Source organism: Ptychodera flava, chromosome 9, assembly GCF_041260155.1.
Source record: "Ptychodera flava strain L36383 chromosome 9, AS_Pfla_20210202, whole genome shotgun sequence".
In the NCBI taxonomy this organism is placed as follows: Eukaryota; Metazoa; Hemichordata; class Enteropneusta; family Ptychoderidae; genus Ptychodera; species Ptychodera flava.
Window position 1 is genome coordinate 40,326,358 of NC_091936.1, and position 15,537 is coordinate 40,341,894.

General features: G+C 39.1%; 1 protein-coding gene across 1 annotated transcript; it reads left to right on the forward strand.

Moving 5' to 3' along the window:
- The first annotated feature begins 1,107 nt into the window (after nt 1-1,107).
- Nucleotides 1,108-9,111, forward strand: LOC139140982 (retinol dehydrogenase 8-like). The gene is made up of 4 exons (XM_070710504.1): nt 1,108-1,459; nt 3,142-3,321; nt 5,399-5,492; nt 8,600-9,111. The coding sequence occupies exons 1-4, from the start codon at nt 1,201-1,203 to the stop codon at nt 8,934-8,936; spliced, it is 870 nt and encodes a 289-aa protein (XP_070566605.1). The 5' UTR covers nt 1,108-1,200; the 3' UTR covers nt 8,937-9,111.
- Nucleotides 9,112-15,537: the final 6,426 nt, after the last annotated feature.

Sequence of the window (15,537 nt, forward strand, 5' to 3'; positions counted from 1 at the left end):
AATTGGATGGTTGGCAAGTCTTAACACCCATCAAAGTTTTGATTCACTGCTTTTTCCTCTTTGATATTAATGATTGACATCCATTTCTGTACAACAGTTCAGGACATCTGTTAAGCTAGAAAGTGTGAAACACATTCACAGCTCATTCAAAATACAGCTCATTCAAATGTACTGTATTCAAACTTTAAGATTTACACTTTGAAATTCCTGTCTTACAACTGACATGTCAACAATTTCATTAAAACATAGAATGACTATTTAAAATATAAATATATGTAAAATATAATATACATATACGTATATATATATATATATATATATATATATATATATATATATATATATATATATATATATATATATATATATATATATATATATATTATGTCCTTTTTTTACCTATGTCGCGCGCGGGGGGGGGGGGTCACCCTGTTTTGAAATTGGAATGGGGGGTCACCCTAATTTCAAATTTGGAATAGGGGGGGTCAACAAGTTTTTGACGTCGGCAAAAAATAATCCACCGGCCCCCCCCAGGCTGAAGAAACTGACCAGTCCCTTAATGGCTGGTAAGGGTTTTACGTTCATCCCATCATGTACAGTCTGCGACAGTCTGCCGAAGTGTATAGCTTCGATTTCGCGATCAGCTAACGTATCCTCGCGACAGTCTGCTGAAGTTCAATGCTTCAATTCACTCTGTTTTCATATCAGTGCACCCACAGATTTGGGGCAAATATATAGTTGTTCATAATTTGCTGCAAAAGATTGACATAAATTTACTTGCGAGCAAAATTTTAAACCCATTACTTCCAGCCCCCTCCCCCGCAAATATTTCCAACGATTAACTCCTCACACAATTTATAATGCGTCTCCTATTTTCCTGTTGAAAGTCTGCTATATATGTTTTGTCCTCTCAACCGGCCAGCATAGTGAAGTTGCATGGCAAAATAGTGCATTTCTGTGTGAGACTGGGAGATGGGATGTTCCTTGCACCACCCGTCCTGCACTCCCCGAAATAAAAATAATTCAAAATTCTGTGAGGGGTCTGTAAACAGAGGGGAAGACCCTCTACTGTCTTTAGAAGGACACTGGGATTGGTTGGGTCACGGGTCAATCCAATTTGCATCGGTGAAAGATAACGTGTACATTTAATCCCCTGAAAGGTCCATCCGCATGCATAGTGATCAGTCCAGTTAGTCCAGCATGAAGATTGTCGTAATCACGGGTTGCTCCTCGGGAATCGGGCTGGAAACGGCTCTGCAGATGGCAAAGGCTAGGGACAAGCCTTACAAAGTCTATGCAACCATGAGAAACCTTGAAAAGCGAGGTGAAATTGAAAATCGTGGAAGCGACGTGATGAACAAAACTCTCTTCGTGCGTGACCTGGATATCACAAAAGACGAGTCTGTTGACAAGTTTTTCACTACGCTGATCAGGGACGAAGGGAGGATCGATGTCCTGAGTAAGTTTTTTCAGTTTTCACCATTACCACATAGAGGTGTCGTTTTATTTTACTCCCTCTTTTTGCATCTCAGTGCTTTTTTTCAGTTGTTGGTTGACAAGTCGCCTTGGTATAAAAACATGTAGATTTCCATAAACTTTTCGTTTTGAGCAAGCTACTTGTTGACCGAAGGCAGTCGTTTGTTCTGATATACGAGGTGACCTTTCCCTTTGTATTATTCGCCTCGTAAAGACTGCAGTATCCAGTGCTGTTTCGTCAACACACAGTGAGAGTGAAATGACGAGGTGCATGTGTGATTATAGACAGTAGAGGGGGGGGGGAGATCCCTCCTCTACTGTCTATGGTGTGATTAAAGCAGACAAGCGCTTAGCAAATTTATAGAATGATCTTTTTATCCTAATAATTTGATGAATGGTTAGGATACACTGTTACTGTTGGTAAATCGTGTTTCGGAGTAAACACAATAGCATGACACGAAACAGTTACTGTAAAATTTGTTGGTACGAGTGCAGTGTGCAGTTTTTGTTTAGTTTTACACGCAGTGTCAAGATAACTTATGATCACAAAATGAAAGTGCGGAAGTGAAGTTCACGAATAGACTTGGTTCAAGTCTGTGATTTGTGAATGTTTGAGTGGAGTGAACGCAATGATTTGTATTTTGCTTTCATGTGAAACGCGTGCGTGGGTGGAGTGGACGCTATGAGTGGGTGAACGCTGTACAGGGGAGTTTCACCCGGGTGAATCCGGCAGAAACTAACTCACTACACTGCGCAGACTCAAAGGTAATGCATTCAATGGCTGGGAAAACCTCGCATGGGCTTCCAAATTCCGAATAGGTTTGTACGAAATAGGAGAGACACAAGAGAAACTATTATTTTAAATGATTTTTTAATTAACCGACTTGAACCAAGTCTAGTTCACTAATTGAATGGAGGTCAAACCACCTCGCCCGTAAACGAACGAATTTCGCTTTTGAACTTATACGACAATCTGAGACGGTCCCTTAGCGGGATACGTTTTAACATTGTTTTTAACATTATTCTATATGTATATTTCTGGAAACCATACTTTGCAAGGCACACTTTTCTCCTAAAGGTGAATCTATAGTCCTTTTCGGCAACTTAAGTTTTGTTTTGTGCCAGAAAACATCTCTGTAGGAGATGCTCTATACACCAAAGTTGTTATTATGGCTGGGCAAAAAGTTTGTCATTGAAATTAAACACTGAATTGGAACTCAAGTGAAACAGCAGAACAGCGAAAACTGATACATGAAGTTGTACAAGCTGGCAACAGGATCAATTTGCTGGACATCAAAAAGCGTTGAAATGGCACCGTGACACAGATAAAGGATGGATATTGAGTAGATGGAGGAAGGCATTTTTCCAGAATGTGATTAATACGTTCACATTCCTCCGCCTCTTCAAGAATTATCCTCATATAAAGTATTGTGGTTTGTTGTATCACTTTCGCTGCCAGTGTACACCGCACATATAGATTGCGTGGGAAATTAAAATACCACCGTGGTACAAGCTCGATGTCATATGAATATAAACCAACGACTGCGGCCTCAGGATCTTTTCAAGAGTTAAAAAAACTTTGTTCAATCTGCACTTCTACACATAAGTCGTCAGTTAAGACATAAACTTATGACTAACATAATTCGCCTGTTTCAATTTCTTAAGTTAACAATGCTGGAGTGATGCATGCTGGGATACTGGAGACCGTGTCCCTTGATGAAATCCGTGGTGTCATGGAGACCAATTATTTTGGCGCAGTAAGGACAATCCATGCTATCCTGTCAGTGATGAAACGTCAGGGCTCGGGAAGAATAATCAACGTCAGCAGTCTCTTCGGAATTTGTGGTAAGGCAGCCTAGGAATCAAGTCTTAAGAAATTGACAAGAATTATTGAGCATCAACTTTTTTGGATAATAGACTGACTTGTCCATTTATATCTTTCAAGATGCATCCGTTTCCATATTGTATCTATCACTCCGTCTATCTCTCTATTTGACTGTCTATCTATCTATCTATCTGGCTATCTATCTATCTATCTGGCTCTCTGTCTATCACTCTATCTATCTATCTATCTATCTATCTATCTGTCTGTCTGTCTGTCTGTCTGTCTGTCTGTCTGTCTGTCTGTCTATCACTTGATCTATCCGGCTATCTATTATCAGTTCGTCTGTCAGGGATGTCTGTCTGACTTGCTACCTGCCCCATATTTAACACGCGCAAACAAGTGTGTATGTAAGTCTTTGTCTACGCTTGTAAGCACGGTAACAGGACAGTTACTCCCGGGACATTTAGTCCCCGGATATTTGCTACCTACCCCCCCCCCCGGGGGGGGCTATTTTCGACCGGACACTCGCCACAAGGACACTTGCCACAGAAGACATTTACCAGCCAGACAATGACCCGCTCTCTTAAAAATTAGTAAGTTTACAGGACGTCTGATTGATTATCTTTATTTTCAAACGGTTTCAACTTTTGCCATAGCAGAGACATTGTCTATGATTCAAACAGCCTTATGGAGTGTATTTTATATGTTGGCGATGAAGGAATTAGTAAATATTTCATGAAACATCTAACACACAGTCTACCCGTAAAATATGAAACTGAGGATGTGTGTAACTTTCGATGCAACCCGGTTTTGACTAAAAACGACAGAAATGGAAAAAGAGACAAGTATTATCAGTTGCTTAATGTTAGTGTCAAGGTTTGGTTTGGTTTAGGGTAAGCCAATAAAATGATTCGTATAGAGACATTATTTTAGTCTGTTAACACCATATAGTCGTTATTTTAGTGTCATTTATAATATTTATTATATAATGCATGATTAGACATACGGTGTCAAGTTCAAGATTAACATTTCAACTGACAGTCGCAGACATAAATTTACAATTTACAATGTATGGTAACACTCGCGCGGTATAGAAAAAAGCGAGCCATGTGGCACCAAGCAGGAGACAGTCCTAGACAAGATCATCCTTCACGAGCATTTGGGACTCTTCCTTTTTCATCATTTCCCATTTGACATCATTTTCGACAAAGCAATATTGTCGTTATAAATGGTGTCAGGGGGTAAATATCCGGGTGGTAAATATCTTTTAGGGTAAATGTCTCGGTGGGAAATGGTTGTTGGTAATTAGCCGGGGGGGGGGGGGGTAAATGTCTGGTAGCGATTGTCCAGAGGGTATTTGTCTGGGTGGTAACTGTCCTAGAACCGTAAATTCGTGCAAACGTACTCCGAGAAATATTCAAAATTTCACAACATTTCTCTTTTTTTCTAACCTAGCTGTTCAGCTCTCGAGTCTGTTCATTACCCCTACGTTTCTGAACGCATTGTACGTTCCGTATGACTTCTCATAATCGTTTCTCCTTTGACCAATCAGTGTGATACTACCTCTTTCTGAAGTACATTCGTGTCACCAGACTGTTAGGTAAACCAAGGTGATGACAGAAAGAATGGTTTGTTCAATATAAACACAAATACCGTACACATTTCTGTATATACCAGTCTAGCGAAACCCCCCCTCCACTAGTCTATTTACGGTAATTCAAAGAAAACAGTCCATATCTGTCGATTGCCCATCCTAGCCTCCTCTACGACAGATTATCAACGCGAAGCATTATCACTGTGACTAAGCAGCTTGTTAACAGCTCATTTGTCTTCTACCTAATGGGCTATTAACGAACTGTTTAGGAACAGCCATCATGATTCACGTTGATAATCGGTGGCACTAACTGATAAAGGAAATTGCAGTTTTACCAAAATGCTGTACAAAGATGGTGAGTGGTCTCGATAAGCCTACAACACATTTTGCTAATCAAAAATGTTCGGTTGCCATAAGTGTGAGTAATGTTCAGGTCTTGCAGACCCTATCAAGTATCTTGTAGTTTGCATTAAGTCAATGCCCATATGTTTTCATACTTACAGGTGCCCCCTTCACAGAAGCTTATTCTGCCTCAAAGTTCGCCCTTGAAGGATTTTCCGAGGCCCTGGCACCAAGTCTTAGGAAATTCAATATAAAGTGAGTTTATACGTGTTTTATTACGCTTGATAGTGGTAGATGTTTGATATTCTTTCTTCCACTCGTCTGAAGTGTTCTCATGTTTGACAGATGGCGTCGTAACACATCGATTTGTTCAGTGTTGACGAGTATTTGTACAATTCCTAAAAAAATGAAAGATAAAAGGGATGATGGACTATTTCCAAAACAAGGCTGTCGGTTCACCCATTCAAATTCGTACAAGGACGATGAAGCATAACCTACACAATTATGAATGTCAAAAGTGTGCTGCGGTGCGATCCAATGTGGCTGTCAAGCAGCCATTTTTTTTTTCATTTTTTTCATTTTTGTCTTGAATAACAATTGGGAGACACATTTGAATCATTGGGATTGATACTTGGTACAACGACGATGTTCCATGATCTGATGCACGTTACATATGAATTTGTTTTGCAATATAATCAAATATGGCAGCTAGACAGCTATTGTGTTACATTTTACCGACATCCAGATCTATAATGATTACTGACACATGCTCCTACGAATTTCATTGAAACATAGCACTAGGGATTTGTACCAATTCATTGAAATTATGTGCGAGGGCGGTGTCTTACAGCATAAAATATGCATGTTAAATCCAAAGCACATTTCGGCCAACCAATAAACAATTTTCACCTTCAAAAAAGTAAATCAAAATGGAGCTAATTTTCAATTTTCAAAGCGTGTTATAATCTTGATTATTTACTTTTAGGCCCATTTTTAAATTTAGAATCTTTGTTCTGAGATTGAAATATAGGAAATAGGTTTATACTGCTGTGAGGATGGCACTTTGCGGCTATCCAAATTTCCCTCTGAAAAAACTCTATTTCCAACAATGCACTATTTCGTTTTGTTTTTCAATTTCCAATATACTAATTTTCCAATTTTCCAATTTCATTTGGGGCGTGGCGCGATATCTTTGGATACTATGGCGGAAATAACTGTATCGAATTGGTATTAAGGTGTAACATTTGTCTCTGCGTGATCAAATGTACTTCGGGGGCCTTGGTAACGATAATTGCACAAGATAATTTTAAAAATTAGCGGGAATAATATCGTCTCACGACCAACGTAGTTATACTGGAAGAGAAGCAAATACCGTTCTTTTAACACTCCCATTTCTAGTAAAGTACATATATATCAATTATCAACTATAATTAAATGTACAGATATAGCTTATTTTGTGGGGGAAATTGTCAATAGTTTGCCCAATAGACTCTCATGTATTGTTATTTGATATTTTAAGCTTAAAGTTCTACGTGCCCTTTCAATCATATTACTTATGTCTAATTTATTATATATATATATATATATATATATATATATATATATATATATATATATATATGTGTGTGTGTGTGTGTGTGTGTGTGTGTGTGTGTGTGTGTGTATTATATATAATATATATATATATATATATATATATATATATATATATATATCACAAGCAGTAAATCAGCAAGGCAATGTGAAAAACTGAAAAAGGAACTCACTTCCATTTTCCACGCATTTGATCTCCGCATAACTATCCAAGCGAACATCAAGACCACTAACTCCTTGACGTAACATTCAATCTGGAAAATGCTTCTTACCAACCATACAGCAAACCAAACAACAGCTTCTCTACGTCGATAGACAATCCAACCACCCCCGCCAATCCTGGACAAATACCTACCTCAGTCAACAGCAGAATATCAAACATCTCAGATTGTGAAATAACATTCAAGAAAGCAGCCCCCGACTTCGAAAAGGCGCTGAAACAAAGTGGATACACATACAAAATGAAGTACGAGCCCCCGTCAACCAAGCAACGAAAACAAAAGAAACGCAGCAGACGAATCATTTGGTACAATCCCCCGTTCAACGAGGCAGTGAAAACCAACATCGGCAGAACATTCCTGAACTTGATTAAGACCCACTTTCCAGAAGGCCACCGTCTACACAAGCTCTTCAATAAAAACAACGTAAAAGTAAGCTACAGTTGCTCCAGAAACATGGGAAGTATAATCAAAGCCCACAACAACCAAATACTACATAAAGACAGGGAGCAAGAGAAGTGGTGCAACTGCCGCAAAAAACCGATTGTCCACTTTCAGGAAACTGCCTCACCTCTTCAGTAATATACAAAGCCACTGTCACCACAAGCAACGATCAGAAACACTACATTGGACTCACGGACTCAACCTTCAAACAAAGATACACGTATCACAAGTACACTTTCAAACTCCCAAGCACAGAAATAGCACAGAGCTCTCAAATTCATATGGAAGCTCAAAGGCAACAACATAAACTACGACATCAAATGGTCAATCATCGACAGAGCTCCCCCCTATTCAAATAAAACCAAACGCTGCAACCTTTGCATAACAGAAAAACACCATATAATTTATTCAGATAGCAAATCAACCCTCAACAAACGTGCTGAATTCCTCTCAAAATGCAGACACCGCAGCAAATTCCTCCTCTGTAATAACTACTTGCCATTCCGGGCCACAACCGCTTATTTGAATATGCATGCCCACCTGCAACACAATATAAACAGTTCTATTGCCGCCAAACCTTCACTCCTGATGATTGCTTAGCGCATGAAACAGCCTGTAGAGTGACAACTACAAGTTCCTAGATTCTCAGTATATATATATATATATATATATATATATATATATATATATATATATATATATATATATATATATATATATACAAATTAATGTATGTGATATCTTTGTTTTGATAAAATAACTGTAGTTTCTTCTTCCTCCAGTGTGATGAAATGATCAGATAGTGTGTATGAATGTATGTATGTGTTGTTTGTATGGGGCCTATGGTTTTAAGGGTTGGCATATTGTTTTCGTAATTATCTAGGAGCCATAAAAAAATCACCAAGAAAATTTATACTCCAGTTCCCCTGAAAGTAAAATCTGGATGCTCCTTAGTTTATTCGTCGGTAATTTCGAAATAAATCACTAATCTATTAGTCTCTCCCTATTGCCCAGACTATATGTGCCTTACAAATAGTGTCTTACTATCTTCTGATGTCTAATTCTCAGCGGGAACCATATCATCAACAATAGCTTGTTTTCTTGCAGTTTAAGTACTATCCAATATGGCCCTGTTGAGACACCAATTAGAGACAGAGAAGAAGAAATGTTTGCCAGAGTCAAATACGATATGGTTGATGACAAGACCGGTCAGCTGATGAGAAATTTCCGCGCAGGCAGAGACCACATCGTAAACCTTGACAATGGCGCTGCTCAAACAGCGGAGGATGCCGTCAAGGTCTTGGTCAAGGCGATAGAAGATGACGATCCCAAACTGATGTACTCATCATCAGACTTTGTTGCGGGCGTTGTGTCATCGAAACTGAAAGATCCGACCGGTGAATCGATGGTCGCCAGTGCCAGCAAGTCATTCCTTGGTGATTAATTGGTAGTCCAAACATGGACAGAAAACGGTTCATAACCTGAAAATTTGTGGATTATATTCTGGTTTTGCCCATTCCCGAGTGTACGCATTTCACATATTACAATGAACAAAACGTTAATAACGTTAAGTTTGTCACATACCTGCTTGTAGAATAAAAACCCGCATTCCAACATTGTCACTGTACGCTCGATTTATCTATGCGCTATTCGTATATTATCTGAAATCCTGTTTTTAACACAGTAAGGTAGAGTGCACCTCGGCGACAGATATTTTGACCCTCAAATTTTTACAATTCTTTTCTGGTCTACCTATCACTTGTAGAGCTCATTTTAAAGCTCTGGAAATAAAAAAAGTTTCACCCCTTAGTTTTTCGAATTTTTCCCTATTAAGATAACATGAGGATGGCGGCCATTTTGAATTTGAAATATCGGTAAATATTAGGTAAGGCCAAAGTAATTAAATTCTTTGTTTTGCGTCCCAACCTGCTTAGGTTTTTAGGTTTTCATAAAAAAACACACACAGTGTATTTGAATAGGAAATTTTAGGACATGGCCGCTTAGCTTTTCTGAACTAAAATTTTGTTACAATTTTTTATTTGCTGCAATCAAATTAAATTGTGTTAATTTTCTTGTGTGTGTTTTTCAGCCGCTTAGACGCGTACCTTTTCCCATTTAGAGTGGACGCAAAACAAAGAATTTAATTACTTTGGCCTAATTTTCTTCTCTATAGCTAAGCTTAGCAAGGTGAGCCCTGACTTTACTCTTCATTTGGCAAGAGAATGGTTGAAAGTTCAATTTAGGAAGTTTGAGCAAAAGTAAGTTGAAGTCTTTCACTTTAAAGGCGCGGCATACTACCTTACAGTCGACCAGCTGAGAGGATAAAGGCATGAACTTTGCGCTATCCTCACTGAAATATTGAAATGAAAATCGTTTTTAATGCTGATGTCTTAGGTTACTATTTTAATAAAGTTATAAATTTTGCTATATATCTAATAGATATAACATTTATTTATTTATTTATTTTTTTTTATTTATTTATTTATTTATTATTCATTGCTTGATAGTTTATTTGTTTGTTTTCATTCAATTATTTTTGTTTGTTGAACTGTTTATGTAAAAATTTGTGTATGAAATAGACCAGGGACCATGTTTGAAATAATTTGGAATGTCAACCACCCAATTTAGGATATGAGCGTTTCTTTCAGTTGCGAAACAAAAAACACACTGAAAGATACGTTCTTCGACTCACTTTATCATTGCATTACCACATTCAGCGACTTTTTTTTATAGAAAATGAATTTTCTGCACTATTATTATCATTACATGTCAAATGTCCGACTTTAAAGACTTTGGAATGACTTCGCAGATATTGTTACTGTAGAGAAACTGAATTTTTTTTCGTGAAACTTACCATGTCAACATCGAGAAATAATGCCTGTTTGAATTTGCCTGTATCAATGTTTCACTGCACGCATCTTTAAATAAACCGCAGGCTTACCGCACGGGGCGCTTGAATGCCAGAGGGGCCGGCTGAGAAGTATACCAACGCAGTAATGGGCGAATAACAGGAATAAGCTACATCGTCTCATTGACACCATTTTCACAGATAACATGGCATAACATAACATTCAGGTCACAACGAATATCCATCATTTACTAGATTTTCAATGGAAATTTAATTTTCTAACTTAAAAGTTACAATTCATCTGGACAAATTCGAAATGCCCCTTTTCATGCATAGCAGGCCATCTGAAATATACGTCGGGTCGCTGCTTTTCATTCACGTTAAGATTCGTGCGACGGAATTTGTACAGTTTGAAATTGTAAACACTTAATAAGGACTGTAGAGGTCAAAGGTTACTCAACATAAAGTTGAGGAGGCATGTTATTATCACTACTGTAATTCATTTACGAACAGTAAGGTGCAAGATAGGCCGATAAAGTCGCCAAACTTTAAATAGACATTAACAAACGTGACTGGCGGGGCAACAAGGCTTAGCCGACGGCTATGTACTGTCTGCCCGCTGAAAGACATAAATTACAGGTAGCGCTGAGAAGCGGCAGTTACCTCACATTCCGCTCATCAGGATTGTCTTGCCGAGACTCCGAAAGTCTAAAATCGATACGGCCTGGGAATGCGAAAACGGAATTCTTTAAGGTGTCGTGTCGACACTTCTCTACTATTAATTAAAAGAGCCCCATCAAGAATGGTGACGGATTTGCAGCTGCTATGACAGCTATGATCTCTCCTGTCAGGTCAAAGTCACTCAACAAATGTGTAGGTATTCTTGCAGTGACTCCGTGCATCTCAATATTCACTCTTTCCAGCCGAGTCTGACATGTCAAATGGCTCTCACCTGATGTATTTTTAATTAGTTTCTGCATTCCTTCGCTGGCGTCCTATCGGGTGGTGCCAAGGACGTCACAGTTTAAACTCCATACTAAAGACAGTAAAGACCTATTATTTCCCGTGTATCTCGGTGTGTCAGATGATTACCGTCGTATGTTATCGAGTTTTACACTCAGGGTCAATTACTAATGAGATTTAAGTGATGAAGAGGTCGCGAGGATGAGAAAAGTCAATTGATATCTTGTTCGCTCCTATTTAATGCAGTACGCACCTGAGGAGTGAATGACTTAAACTATCGCTAACACTTTCCTCATGGAAACTTTCAAGTTAAAAAATTCTCTTACCAAATCGAAAACAAAAATCAGGGGTCACCGTGCAAAGTTCGGTACCAGAGTAACAAATTACCAAAAAAGTTTACCGATATTTGAAATTCAAAATGGCCGCCATCCCTGTGCTAACTCTATGGAGAAAAACTACATTTTCGTTTAAAAAAAACTGAGACGGTGATTTTTATTCTTACTGCAAGAGCTTTAAAATAAACCCAACAAGTGGTGGATCAGAAAGAATTAATTATGAAAATTTGTGAGTCCGAATATCTGTCTCCGAGGCGCGTTTTGCCTTTAAACATTTGTTTCGTCATGCCAAAGCCTCCCAAACGCGATGAGTTACGTAGATTATGATTTACTCAGAACTTGCAACTGCATATATTTGAAATTTTTTGGGGGCATTTTTGTTCAAACTGAAATAGTGATAAATGCTTCGCTTAGGCTGAGAGGTGGGGCTACTTGAACAGGGGCAACAAGTCAGCCAATTTCGAGAAAATGTTTTCAGATGTGTTTTGGAAATGTGAATTTACTATTCTTATGTATTTTGAACAAAATTTGGTGTGTATTTTTCTCACATTATTGTACCACTGATTGCTTAATACCGCACCATCATACAACTTTTGCCAAATGTCATGGACCAGAAACAAACCTTTCCTGTTTGGCCTGATGACGCGGAAATTTATAGATTCATGTCGTTTAGCACTTGATGAAAGTCTAGTGAACACGACACAGAGTAGGTCGTGTTTTCTGATTTTGGAAGGAGAGGGGGAAACTGAGGGTTAATTAATTACGTCAATTGGATATCTTAGCGTAAACGAGTGCAGATTAGCATTCGTATTGGTATTTCAAATGGCTGTATCAAACCCAGAATCTTTGGACCGAATACTCAGTTCTGATCCGCTACTTTCAATCAAGGGAGCATTGGTTTCATAGAAGCAAAGCGTAGATAAGCACTCTATAATATCGACCGAAATATGTTATCGAAGTATGCCCGCTGCGATGTTCTAGAAACGGGGACAGAGAACTTTTATCTTTGCGAAAAGAGGGCGACCGGTGCATGCCGGGATGGTCTGTCCATACACACAAAGAACGCATGAACCCAAATTGTGCGATGACCTTCAGTCAGAAACACGGTATTTCGGTCGAGAAACCAAGTGCAGTAAAATATCTTTCTCTGGTAAGCTGTTGTAGCGGGGAACAAACGCTACTTTTACTACTTCAGCACAAATCGAAGGCATATAGCTGGCGGGAAAACTTTATTAAGGAGCAACTCGGATGGAGCGCCACTGAGACGGGAGAACAGGGAGGATGATTCTCGCTGTCTGCGAGATTTGCAGATCGGAAGGGCAAATCATAAGTTGTGAATATGACAGTGCGGCTGGGAAAATTTGCAATTGAGAGAGGGAAAGCCGAGGTTTTTCGTTGTTTGGAGTTTTGAGAGAGGATCACGCTATTTTTATCAGTATTTTGTGAGGGGAGGATTTTTGTTTGCGAAGTTTCAGCTGTCCCAATCGAAATGTTAATTTTGTTTAGAATACCACATATTAAGTAAATTTCATTGTAAACACACCTGGGTATATAATTTCTCGAAATTGGGTGATTGGTTGCCCCTTTATCTCGGGTTAGAACTACTAGAAATAGGTTAGTTGGCTGTCCCTGTCATTTACCCTTGCTCCACATTTAGTAATTGCAATTCCTGTTCAGATATATTGAGCGGCACATTTACAAACTTATTATGCGGTCAACGCAGGGAACTAATAAATAATGTGGCGTAATAGGCGTAAAGTTCTACAGTCAAAACTTCGTGTCGAGGCATGTTGTATCCGGCCCGATCACCCGACGCCGAGGCTGTAAATTTTGATTCTACACATGGCCAATTACATCACGTGTCTAGAACTTGTAGGTACTCCTGTAACATTCTGTATTATTTCAATAATCTCAAAGACAATTTTGATCGCATGTGCCAACATCGGGAGAGTGCCAAAAAAGACCCAGTAGACCGTACGCATGGTCCATCCATTTCATAAAGGGTTACTGCTATAAGTTAATGTGCTAAACAGAAAAAACCACCAGTAGATTTTGTCAAGTATGCTGGAGGTAAAAAGAAATCGATATCACAGTGACAGGTAAGCTTCTTTGTTGTAAAGGGATTTTTCCTGGGGGAAGACAGTTGGTTGGATAGAACCCTAATCAAGGTGATAATGGATGTGTAATATTTGCATATATGGTATACTTTTGATTTAACATTTCCCATGTATCATATCGTTTGCCATATTCATATTTTCTCCAGAATGTATGCTTTGACATTGACAAAAGAATTCTCCAGACAGTAAATATGTACACATCCTTACGAAAACTACCCAAAGCAGAGCATTTCTCGTACCTTTTCGCATACCGTAAACTGTGTCGACTTTATGGGAACCGTAAGTTACGACGGGGTGGGGAGGGGGAGTTTAAGGATAAATTCAATGAATGTACTTCAAAATAGCTCCAAAGTAGTGACCACAAGAATTTCCTTACGGTGAAAGTGTTTGTCGGCTTATCCCAGACAAAGTGTACCATCTATAGAGAAGGGATGGGTTGGTGGGAAAAAAGGTAGTGTTTCTCGTATCCCACAACTTAACCTTGCTCTGTCACTACCAACGCTATTCAACGGAGTGATGCAGTCCAGTTATCTTGTTTCCTATTTACAGTATGTCAATTTGCATATCGCGAATTGGTTTCCCCGGCCGTAAGTCATTAACACAGCATTTTTAAAGTTGAACATAACAGCTTGATGATTTTGCTTTCATCCCTTGCCATGTCACTTTGGTAACACTTTCTGTTTCAAAAACATGCAGACTGCGGGAGCGAGGTACAGCTTCATTCTCCATCAAAGTGTCAAAAGAGTGAGAGAGAAGAAAAAACAACAGAGAATCAACGGAAATGACGTTGGACTAAAATATCAAACCATACCTATAACGACAGACTTGAATTGACTGAGTGAAATATTACTGCCCGAAAAGAACACATGTTGAACAGTCACAATGATAACGACAAGAAATGCAGAAAGAAGAAACAACATTTTATAGCTCTGGCCATTTCTCTGCGGTAAATGTCTTGTTTATCATTAAATTCCATTTACTGTGTCATTCAGTTGTCGACGTTGCGTGGCCGCACGTGATTATCATTGAAGAGCTGTATCAAAACGGTGAGGTTTATGTTATGACTAATATCAACACTACTCACCTCTGATAAGCAACACCCGTCTTCATCATTTCTTGTCTGTCTAGTCACACAATCCATCCATCCATCCATCCATCCATCCTTTGACCCAGCCACCCATCCACCCATCCACCCATCCATCCATCCATCCACCCATCCATCCAGCCACCCATCCATCCATCCATCCATCCATCTATCCATTCATACATTCATCCATCCATCCATCCATCCATCCATCCTTTGACCCAGCCACCCATCCACCCATCCATCCACCCATCCATCCATCCACCCATCCATCCATCCATCCACCCATCCATCCAGCCACCTCCATCCACCATCCATCCATCTATCCATTCATACATTCATCCATCCATCCATCCATCCATCCATCCTTTGACCCAGCCACCCATCCACCCATCCACCCATCCACCCATCCATCCACCCATCCACCCATCCATCCATCCATCCATCCATTCATACATTCATCCATCAACAGAAATCAAGACGTTGACATCAACACGGAAAGGGAAGTGATTTATTTCAATATCCCAGTAAAGGTTTTTTAAGTTATCTATAATTCTCTTTGATGGGGTCGGCTCGAATATATTCACGATTGGATTCAGATATAACTTTCGCCAAAGCATTCAAAACTAATTCTACCACCTCTGAATGTTAGCATCAACCATCGATATCGAATAGAGTATATTTATAACACTTACGAA